The sequence below is a fragment of the Crinia signifera genome, chromosome 1, assembly GCF_055691185.1.
Source record: "Crinia signifera chromosome 1, ASM5569118v1, whole genome shotgun sequence".
NCBI lineage: Eukaryota > Metazoa > Chordata > Amphibia > Anura > Myobatrachidae > Crinia > Crinia signifera.
In genome coordinates, this window is record NC_139217.1 from 448205351 (window position 1) to 448217608 (window position 12258).

The window sequence follows — 12258 nt, forward strand, 5'->3', positions numbered from 1 at the left end:
AAATGTCTCGGAGTCTGCCCTTGGCCGACCATTTACAGAGTGAAGCGGGCGGCATGTTGGTGACAAGATGTGTACTAAATCATATCATCATGGCTCTTCTCTTTAAAATTAGATGTGGTCATGCCATCATCCCCCCTCCAACCTGCCCACTTGGCAGTGCCAAAACCCACAAAAAGTTGGTAGATATGGATTTAATGATAGTTGTGTAATTTTTTAGAAGTGACCTCCACACACACATACTTTCTATTGCCTTGGTTCTAAGTAAAGTGTTTTAACCGCTCCATCTTTTCTGCAGGCCATCCGGAGCTTCCAGATTGGTCTCCACATCTGTCCTGCCAACAAGGAGCTGTGGCAAGAAGACCTGAACTGGGCTCGGCAACTCCTCCAGCAGAAGAAAGAGAACGAGGCAGCAGAGGATCTGAAGAGGAACCACGGAGATCTCAGCATTGAACAGTATTTAATTCCGGACTATGACTTTGAGAGCGACGAGGTGGTGGCCGCCTGCGACGCTATATCCCAGAGACAGAAAACAGCTGCTGCCAGTAATAAAACTGTCCTCATTTCCACATCCTCAGGGGCAGGGACAGACCAGCAGACAGAGGGCGCCACCACGTCTGCGGCTGACTCACCGTTAATTATCAAAGCGCGATAATGGAGCGGTAATTAACATGTCTTCTCATATATGTTTTCTAATTGACCTTCGCTACTGTAGGGCTTCAGAAGGAGATGGGAACTTACAGCGTGAAGGAAATTTATTTTTGTGTGAAAGTATATTCAACTTTTTGATGAGTAGCTTTATCTTTGGGTAGCGGATGCCTTGTGCTTGCATTATCGGGCTGTATTTATCCAACACCTCCATCTGTGAGTCACCTCTCGGTAAGGGCGTGACCTAACGTGGCGTCATGTCCATATTTCAGAACAGAAGTTGCCTGCAAACGATGTTTCTTTTGCAAAGATTCTAAATCCTAACTGACTAATTGCTGGGAAATGTTACATAAGGACCAGCCGGGATTGTATTCCGAGTGATACAGGAGGAGAAGTGAGCCAGAGGAGAAGTGGCCCATGGTAACCAATCAGCATGGAAGTAACATCTATAATTTGCATAATATAAAATTATACAGAGCAGCTGATTGGTTGCCTGGGGCCACTTCTCCGGCCCACTTCTGCTCCCTTATCACCGCTTCATACATTACATCTACCCCCCCAAAATGAGGCCTCGTACAAAAAAGCTCCATATACTAAGCTCCGCTGATTACATAGTAAGATGGTGTTACTCTATTGTAGACTTTGGGCTATATTACAATTGTTTTTAGATGAGAGATGGTCTACAATTACCTGGTCTAGAACCATGTAAGCGATCATCTTACTTCTGAACATTTGCCGCAAAGACGTTTTTTTGGAGCCTGCGTGGCGGTATAGATAATTGCCCTGATTAAATATTTCTTATTGATATGAGAAGAAGTAAAGATGGGTCATACACTACTGCGCCCAGCCGATCACCCGTGAGCCGCCCGGGAAGGTCAATGCGAGTCAACAGAAGTTGTCCTTTAATTTGTGATGGATCGCATGCGACTCCTGTTCTCCACTGGGTCCACCGCAGGGAGGGAGGTCGGAGGCTGGACCTGCATGCCACTGACAGGTCCGATGTGCACGGGACCGGACATCACACTGACCCGATTTGGGCCGATGAAATCGTCCCAAATCAAGTTCGTGTATTGGATCCTTAACACTTATCGGGGCATTTTTGAGTATATTATTAAATCGCCCCTAAGGGGGAGTGTCCAATTATTAGGCTACTTTCTCACCTGAAATAAACAAGCTATTATCACTGACAGGCTGCAATTATAGTCTTATTATCGGCTGAAAAAGAACCCGTTTTTGGGCAATAACACATGTTGTTACCCAGAAATGGGTCTCTAAGGGCTGTTTATCGGGATTTTACTTTGCGTAAAAAAACAAAACAATATAAATCAATTGAATGTAATCAATAATGCCCAGGCTGTGTGTCTAGCCTATGGCAATCCATGAACTGTCCCTTCCTATAAAGCACACTATGGGAGTTATTCAGTAAGGATCTCAAAAGCAAAACCTTTCTAATTTGTGCAAAACCATGCTGCACTGCAGTTGGGGCAGATGTAACATGTGCAGAGAGAGTTAGATTTGTGTGCGGTGTGTTCAAACTGAAATCTAAATTGCGGTGTAAAAATAAAGCAGCCAGTATTTACTCTGCACAGAAACAAAGTAACCCACTCAAATCTAACTCTCTGCACATGTTGCATCTTCCCCACCTGCATGGTTTTCTCTATTAGAGAGAGGTTTTGCTTTTGAGATCCTTACGGTATATCCCCCTATATTACAATGCATTACCTGGGTGGCACGGATCCACGGACAGCGCTGAGGGTAGTGGACGCACTTTCTGATTCATATCTATCACTTGTTTTTGGAACAATGAAAGATGAATTTTCTGGGCTCGCAAATTGCTAAAATAATGTACATCTGCATAGACTTGTATCCTTCATCTTATCTGGATCTTCCTTCTATGGCAGTACAGAATTATGGAATGCATCTTACTGTTTAAGGTGAATGGTGGCATTTGATTAATATTACTTTCCCTTATGCAGATAAATATCTGGATATGAGCTGGGAAAGGGGCTGACGCACTGCGTGATGTCAGTGACACCTAACATGCGGTATAACAGGATCACTATGACCTTGTGCCATGTTCTGTGTAAGTTAAACATCCCTAGGCAGAACATAAATTATACCCTTCCAGCGCTGTTTCCCTGCCCCTGGTTGTATGCTTCATGGACATGTGTGATGATGAATATATATTTACATAGCAAAACTCTTGACTATGTGGCTGCTGGAAGTAGAGGTTTCTCTGTCTCACCCTTAATGGTAGACATACAGTATACAGATGGAGTAGCTCTCATTAGATTCTATCACCAATCGCCACTGCCCGCCATCCGCCAGAAGGGGGCATGCGCGCAGGACATGCTTGTGCACCCCGTTCTGCTGGAGACCCGCACCCCCCCCCCACTTAACCCTGCCTGTCTCCCTGCTGCCGAGTGAAGTGGACGTGTGTGCATGTATGACGCTTGCGCATCCCCGCCAGATGCAGCTCAGGGAATCTAGTGATTCCCTTCGCTGGCTGAGAGGCGCTACATCTGTATGTTTGAAAAATGACAGGAGCTGATTGGATGAAGTAGCGTATTTATAATGGGTGGCCGCTGAGTCCAGGGAGAACTGCATACGCTGTACCCATTTTTTTAATACTTACCCCTCCGGAGTACCACCATGACAGCTGTAGTGCGGTCTGAATTCCCGCCCCATACAAGTCTTGCGAATGGATCACTGATCACTTGCCATCTGCAAAGCCATGCACAACTCATTCACTATCAACATTTTCCAGTCTATGCAAGTGCAGGGCTGTCTTAACATTAGCCTGGGCCCCTGGGAAAAATAATTCACTCACCTACAGTACATGCTGGGAGATTGTAGCGGGAAGGAAGAGCTGCTGCGCAGCTGGGTCCGGGCAGCGGTGGCTGCAAGCTTGTAGCACTATTTGGTGGGGCAGGAAGGAAGCGGTGCTGATTTTGAAAAAACTGGCCGGACGCTGATTGGCTGAGAATTCAGCCAATCAGTGTTTGGCCAGTCTTTTCAAATTCAGCAGTGCTTCCCGCGCACCGCCTAGCAAATAGCGCTACAAGCTCCCAGCTGCCGCTGCCCGGATCCCCTCTGCCTGGATGTCACTGGCCGGACCCCGCTGCTGGGAGCGCTATTTGCTGGCTTTCTGTCAGACAAATTGCGAGGGGATTGCGAATAGATTCATCGCTGGTTTTTGTCGCTGTTTGGCCTTTCACATGCGCTGTCGTTCGATAATCGATAGACTTGCAAATTTGCGCAACATCGATCGGATATGAATAACTCCCATAGTGTAGATAACCCTCTTTTCCTCTACGGACCCCATAACCTATTGTCCACCTGAGATGTTCCGTACAGAATGCGAGCATCCAATGTTAGGAACCCGGGGCCTTTTCAGTTCAGCATTTGATTATCACACATTATTAAAGAACATAAAAATATGAAAAGACGGAGAAGTCCTACAGTAGTTGTTGGCATATCCAATGGGGAAATGGTGCCAGTCGGTGCTGACGCACACAAAGCCATACGTAACACGCTGCGATGGCACAATCAGCCTCATGCCCCAACTGATAAGAAATGTATTTCCACCCCTTGTCCAAGTGCAATGTTTCTGCTTGCTCCGTATTCCGAGCCAGCCCCGATATATATAAAACTAAATATAAAATATGCTTTCAATAAAAGTGTTCTAATGAAGATTTATATTTTGGGAACTCTCAATGTGAAATCTTGGCGGAGAGTTAGAATATGTCAGTAATAAATCTGTCTTCTTTTATTATCGAGTTGTTACGCAATGATAAAACATTGTATTACTTTAGTAATGTGTGGATCGTTTCTGTGTTATTAGAAGCATCAGTGTTCTCCATTTGTTATCTTTTACCCGATTGGTTCTCATATTTTATTAGCAAAGTTGAAGTGAACTCGTGTCTTTCGCAAGTTGTTAAATGTGTTCATTTTTTGTTCACGATGAATCATTTCAGGTCACATATAGACTGTACTTGGACTTCGGATATATGGCGTCACAGCATTGTCTATGTTTTGTGTTACATTGCTGTTAATAAAGGTGTGCGGAATTATTTTATTGTGTTGTTGTTGTCTGGTGTTATTTGGCTTGTTTAAAAAGAAGAGGACAATGGAGTGTCAGTGGGTATGGGTCATTGGGTTGAATTTAGGTTGACATGCATTGAGTTGGAAGGTCGACACAAGCATTAGGTATACAGTCAAAGGTTGACGGTGAGTTTTTTGCGTTTTTCTGTAACAAATGTCAACACGGACACTGTCAAAATGTTCCGCATCCCCTTGCGTGGCTCACTGCGCTCACCATTCTTCAGGAACGGTGCCTCACTGCACTCGGAGCACTTTTATATTCTCCCTCCACACCCTAGTGGATGGTAGGGCTTTAAATACTGCCTGTCGGCACGTCGGCTCAAAAAAATTGTGAAAAACGCATGTCTACCTTTTTACTGTCGACCATATTGTCGACCTTCTAACTATGTTGACCTTAGACATGTCTACCTATTTCAAGTGCCGAACTAAAGCCTGTCGACCTTCATTGGTCGAACCAATGAACGGATCCCGTGTCAGGACCACTTGCTTTGATTGGTTGGGGGACTATTGATGAAGTTTCCATACTCAAACCAAACACCTGATGTCATCCATAATCTAGCTCCACCAAGTTAGCGCCTCCTAGAGGAGGGGGTGGGACGATCAGAGAGTGGACCCCACTGGGGATTTCCCTGTGTGCCCATTGACCAGTCCAACCTTGGATGTCCCCGAAACAGAAAGTTCTTTTACTTTCTTTGCTGGTATATATTATTGCTTGGAACATATATCACCTGACTCAATTCAAGCTACCTATAGGTTCTTAGGAATTCCAGCAAGCAGGGGAAGCACTGAATAAGTATTGATACCTTTTTGTATAGAAGTGCTGAGTACTGTTTATTGCATTGTTATGCTAAGAAAGGTAAAGCAGTAGAAAGATACAATAATTAGAATAATAATAATACAAAAAAAAACAACTTTCTGGAATAAAAAGAAAGTTCTTGATTTAGAAGTATTTTGTATATTCTCTAAAACTAGATGTTTGTGAGGACTGCTCCACTGTAAAGGTCCATACACACTGGGCGACTATGCCCAGCGTGTATGGACAGCGATGATGTCAATCACCGATGTGGGGAAAGCCGCTCAGTGCATACACACTGGGCGGCTTTCCCCCTGCACGGCACCGATGGAGGGGGGAGGACGGCGTTGCGTAGCGGAGCTCTATGCAAAGCCGTCTTGAAAGCCGCTCATCTGCTGGTATTACCAGCAGATGAGCGGCTTTCCCGGCGATGTTGCGGGAGCGCGCAGCAGCGATCACCGCTCATAGCCGGGGCATACACACTGGGCGGCTTTGAACTGAAAGCCACTCAAATAGGTTGTTTTGAGCGGACTTTCAGCTAAAAGTGGCCCAGTGTGTATGGGCCTTTAATGGTTCTGACAGTCCATAAATACAGGCTAAAGGTCCATACATGGGGAAAGTCGCTGGGCTGACCATTAGGTCGACATGGTTCTAGGTCAACATGGGTCAAGGTCAACATGGCTTTAGGTTAACAGGTCATAAGGTCAACACAAGCATTAGGTCAACAGTCAAAAGGTCAACATGGGGTTTTCCATTGTTTTTTGGGCCGAATGTCGACACAGTTGACATGGGCACAGTTTGAAGTGCACTGCATGGCTCGCTGCGCTCGGCATGCCCTAGTGCAGGGCTGGGCAATTGCGGCCCTCCAGATGTTGATGAACTACACATCCCAGGATGCTTTGCATTAGTTTTGCTATGTGGCCATGCTGAAACTGATGCAAGGCATTCTGGTATGTGTAGTTCATCAACATCTGGTGGGCCGCAATTGCCCAGCCCTGCCCTAGTGGATGGAAGGCCATGAAATTTCCTGCCTGTCGGCACATGTTGGCTCAAAAAACTGTGAAAAACCCCATGTCGATATTTTGACTGTCGACCTAGACCATGTCGACCTAATGCATGTGTCACCCTAATGACCTGTCGACCTAAAGCCATGTCAACCTAGAACCAATTCGATCTTGACCCATGTCGACCTAAGACCATGTTGACCTATCCCCGTGTCGACCAACATGCTGTAGACAAAATGACCATATCCCCCCATAAGACCGCAATCCTATACAGTCCCTGCTGGTTTTAAGCAGTGTTCTAATGTTGTACACAATATGGATTTATATGTTTACATTGCGGTAACGACTTCCTTATATGCTGCGGACACGCACAGTAAAAGTCATTCTATATGAGAAATGTATACATTCTCATCCCAAACATATTTTTATGTGCAGACAGAACATTGATTCAGTAAATACTGAGATTGTTGTGTCCCTGCCAAATGATGTTTGTTTAAGAGATACATTTGGAGAATTATCCACTCAGCGTTTTTGTTGTCCCTTTTAAGATCAATAAAGCTGTAATATCAATTGAATGAGCCAGCAGCTACTGTGGGGGTTATTTTGGTTCACTCTTTCTGACAAGTTCCTTCTTAGATGGACAAAACCATGTGCACTGCAGGTGGGGCAGATGTAACTTGTGCACAGAGAATTAGATTTGGGAGGGGTTTTACTGCAAAGTGAGATCTATATTGCAGTGTAAAAATAAAGCAGTCAGTATTTTCCCTGCACAGAAACAAAATAACTCACCCAAATCGAATTCTCTCTGCACATTTTACATCTGCCCCCCCTGCAGTGCACATGGTTTAGTCCATCTAAGAAGGAACTTGTCAGAAAGAGTGAACCAAAATAACCCCCTGTGTGCATACTGCTATCATGCCTTTCTCAGTGCTCTGATGCTTAGTGTTACTGTACCATCTGTTATGTTTTCCTGGGTGAGAACTTGGTGATGTTCTGGATGGTGCTACACAGACTGTGCAGTGGCGTAACTAAGTTTTGGGCGCCCCGCCAAGCACCCCCAATCCCCCGCCGCCCATGCAAACCCCCCCCCCCCAATCCCCTGTAGCCTTACCTATCGCGCTGGTCCCGGCGGCTCCGTTCTTCTTCTGCTGAGGACCACCACAAAATGGCCGCCCCATACAGCAGACAGTTTCAGAGAACTGTGTGCTATATGGGGGCGGCCATTTTGTGGTGGTCCTCAGCAGAAGAACGGAGCCGCCGGGACCAGCGAGATAGGTAAGTCTGCGGGGGATTGGGGAGGGGGGGTGTAACTATAGCACCGCAGCCCCCGGTGCCCCCACATGCACAGCGCCCCCCCCGCGGTGGCGGGGGCTGCGGTGCTATAGTTACGCCGCTGAGACTGTGACATAGGCATATTCATTCGAAACACGGTAAAAACTTTCCATTGTCTAACCCCTCCTCCCCAAATAGTACTTTCAGCATTTAGAAAGTCACCCGAGGTGTAGGAACAGTACAGTATGGTCGGAATGCTCAACGTCAGCCAATAATTCACAATAGTTTTCTGTTCTGGAATGTTTTTTATCATACTTCCAGTGTCTTGTCGCTGTGGCATATATTAGGCTAAAAATATTTGCTCCTAGAGGTGATACCTGCGAGAACAAAGATGTCAGTGTTCATATAATATATTGTGCTGTGATCCGAGGCGCAAGAGGACACATTTGGGCAATCAGCCTCATCTTATATCCTTACATGAACTCACACAGGAGACTCGCACTAGGTTTGTTCAGATAAGAAGTCATTGCTTTTGCAATACATCCAACATTTTTATCTATCTATTACTGACGTACCGCCGCAGGTGATTCCTACACCCGCCGGGAAGATCAGCGTTTTGTCTTCCCGGCGGGTGTAGGAATCACTTGATACGGTACGTGAGTAATTATGTGACGGTATCCCTCCTCTGTTGGTGGGGATTTGTTAGTAGTGGGTATGTTTTATTTTGTACCTTGTGTCCCTGAAGACGGGTTATGCTCGTAACGGCGTAGGACCTAAATAAAGGACTTTTTTACCTTGTAGGACCTAAATAAAGGACTTTTTTACCTTCTACATTTAAAGTCTGTTGGAGTGCCGCCGCCGCAATATCTATCTACATACGGTTCAGGTTGGTCGAAATCACTTGGAAGGCACCACAGCATTATGGTCCATATTATGGAGTGCCGGATTACAAGTATGGTATATATATATATATATATATATAATATATACATACATACATATATATATATATATATATATATATATATATATATATATATATATATATATATATATATATATATATATATATATATACACACTTAACATCGGCACTCACCTTTCCTAGTTTTGGGGTGCCCTATGGCTTGTGACCACATTGTTTAAACAGACATTGTAGGGGCTCTGCACACACTAAATTAACTGATAATAAATAGTGGAGATTTGGTTCATGATTTGATCAATGCATTTAAGCCTGCAGCCCCCTTCACGAGACCCCACTTTTCTGCAGGTCCTACCACTATCGCTGAAAATGGCTGCAATACACATAGCTATCACATCAATGTTTGGTTCCAGGCATGCTATCTGGTCTAGTAGTAGTAGTACGTCTAAGGCTCACAGCAGACTATGCTTTTATATGTGAGCAGTTACCAACACACCTGTCACTAATCATCTAGGGAAATGGTTAACATAAGCTATGGAATCTTAGTTAAGACAGGGTGCATGAGAGAATGTGACCACAATAAGACTAATTAAAAAAATTTATCTAATAAACAATATATACACTTAACATCGGCACTCACCTTTCCTAGTTTTGGGGTGCCCTATGGCTTGTGACCACATTGTTTAAACAGACATTGTAGGGGCTCTGCACACACTAAATTAACTGATAATAACTAGTGGAGATTTGGTTCATGAATTGATCAATGCATTTAAGCCTGCAGCCCCCTTCACGGGACCCCACTTTTCTGCAGGTCCTATCACTATCGTGGGGTCCCGTGAAGGGGGCTGCAGGCTTAAATGCATTGATCAATTCATGAACCAAATCTCCACTATTTATTATCAGTTAATTTAGTCTGTGCAGATCCCCTACAATGTCTATATATATATATATATATATATATATATATATATATATATATATATATATATATATATATATATATATATATATATATAGCTTAGGTGGCAAAAAGGCGTCACTCGGAGACTGGATACAGGTTCAAAACTTTATTGTGTGGTGACCGACACCAGTGTTTCGAGCAATCAGCATCTTGAACCCTGAGGACGAGCTGATTGCTCAAAACACTGGTGTCGGTCACCACACAATGAAGTTTTGAACCTGTATCCAGTCTCCGAGTGACACCTTTTTGCCTCCTAAGCTACATTTGGTCCCAGACCTGGGAGGGCACCGGAGCAAGCAAAGTTTGTACAGCCTGTGGAGTGCCGGATTTCTTGTTTGGCTATATATATATATATATATATAATGTTGTGCATATATTTCTGGTTAAATAGGTAGACTATCTAAATGTAGGACCATGGCTTACCAACTGTGCACAAATGTTCATGTACTGCTGAGCAACAGCATAGGAGATCATGCTCTAAGGCGTAATTTTTCCATTTCTACTTCATGCTCTCATTCCTGCTGCCCTTTCACACTCTAAACAATCATATCTCAAGAACCCTATCTCCATGTCTTCAACCCCTCTAGCCCCTGCATCTCTTCACCACTGTGATCTCCCTCCTTTGGCCCACCCCACTTCAACTAACTGCCACACTTCTGCCCTTGACTTTGTCACGCATTTCGCATTCAAAATTGACTCCTCACATCAGGACATTACATCCCACCAGACCCTCAGCATCCCACCTGTCCTTTCACTGACCATCCCTCACCATCCTTACTACCAATCCTGACGTATTTTCCTCAATATCTGGAAAGGAAGTCATGTCTCATCCACACCGCCCCACCCCAAACCTTGGCCCTCATTCAGTCATCCCTACATGACCCTACACCACCCACCTTGTACAATACCTCTCTCCTTCTGACTGTTCCCATCAGTCTCTCCATATCATCAGACATTGTCCCCTCTACATTCAAGCATGCCCTTGTCTTCCTTATTCTTAAAGCTCTACACTCAATCCTAATACTCTCTCCAACTACCGACCCATCTCTCTACTCCATTTTTACTCCAAACTTCTCATATTCCCTACAACCACCTAACTGCCTTCATTCCTCCCATAACCTTTTTTACCGGCTTCATTCTGGCTCCAGTAACCTCCACTCCATTGAAACTGCCCTTACAATAGTCAGTAATGACTTACTTGATGCCAAATCCAAGGGCCACTACTCTCTGTGCTTATTTTCCTTGAATTCACTGCTGCTTTTGACACTGTGGACCACCCTCTCCTCCTACTAATCCTGCACTCCCTTGTACTGTGTGATACTGTCCTCCACTGGCTGTCCTCCTTCCTCTGACCATTTTGTCGCTGTCTCCTCCAATGACTCCCGCACACACACACTTCCACTAACAGTAGGTATTCCCCAAGGATCTCTCCTCTTATATATCTTAGGTGAGCTCTTATGCTGTGTACACACGGGGGGGAGATATATTGCGTGTGTGTACACACGGGGGAAGATATATTGCTCAGCAGTGGTAATCAGCTGGTCGCAGGAGCATGTTCCTGCGACCAGCGATCACCACAGGGGCAAAAAACGGGAGCGCGCACCCGGCGATATATCGCCGGTGCACACTCCCATTGCGGGCAATATGGTCGCTCAGCGACCATATTTCCCGCGATTTTGCACAAAATCGCCCCTGTGTGTACGCACCTTTAGACTTAACATGCTGAAAATGAGCTGATCATCTTCCACCTCTATTGGTGGCACAACTATCTCCTCTGGCCCCAAGTAGGCTGCCTCTTGGAGTTATCCTGGACTCCTTCCTCTCCTATAAACACACATTCTGCACCTCTTGTTCAGACCCTTTGTCACCATGGATGATGCTACTAATACCTTCGTATACTCACTGGTCATCTCCACATTAGTCTCCTTCTATATGACCTCCCTGACAAATCCAATTAATCCTCAATCCTGCTGCACGGCCATCTTCCTCTCCAAATGTACTACATCCGGCCAATATATCTGCCAGTGTGTACCTTAAGGGAAATTAGGACACTCACTATTTTACACAAGTGGACAGACATTCTTATTGGCCATAGTGCGGGAATTCCATCAGGTTGTATGGAAGGCATTCCCAACCTTGGTGCAAAAGGCCCACTAACAAGGGTGTGGTACAGGGGTCCGGCAGTCGGGATGCCAACAGTCATTAGCCCGACGTCGGGATCCCGACTGGCCGGACCCAGACAGCATGGTGAGTGCAACTAAGCCCCTTGTGGGCTCGCTGCACTCCCCACGCTGTGGGCACGGTGGCTCGCTATGCGAGCCACCTATTCTATTCTCCCTATATGGGGGTAGTGGACCCCCACGAGGGAAAATAGCTGTCAGTGTTTTTACAGTCAGGATCCCGACGTAGGGTAAATGCCTTTTGGGATCCCGACTGTCGGGACCCCGTCCGGCAACCCCACTAACAGCAGGTTTAAGTGATATGCAGGCTTTAGCACGGTTAAATCAAAATAACTGAGGTACTAATTAAAGGTTGCCATACACACGCAGATTTATCT

At 45.2% G+C, this 12258-nt stretch overlaps 1 protein-coding gene across 2 annotated transcripts in view; it reads left to right on the forward strand.

The window, feature by feature from the left end:
* The window catches only part of TTC33 (tetratricopeptide repeat domain 33), a 238149-nt gene extending 233426 nt beyond the window's left edge, over window positions 1–4723 (forward strand). For both annotated transcript variants that reach the window (XM_083154377.1, XM_083154369.1), the window contains exon 5: window positions 296–4723. In XM_083154377.1, coding sequence (XP_083010503.1) covers window positions 296–652 — 357 coding nt within the window. In that variant the 3' untranslated portion in view covers window positions 653–4723. The remainder of the gene's footprint in view (window positions 1–295) is intronic.
* Window positions 4724–12258: the final 7535 nt, after the last annotated feature.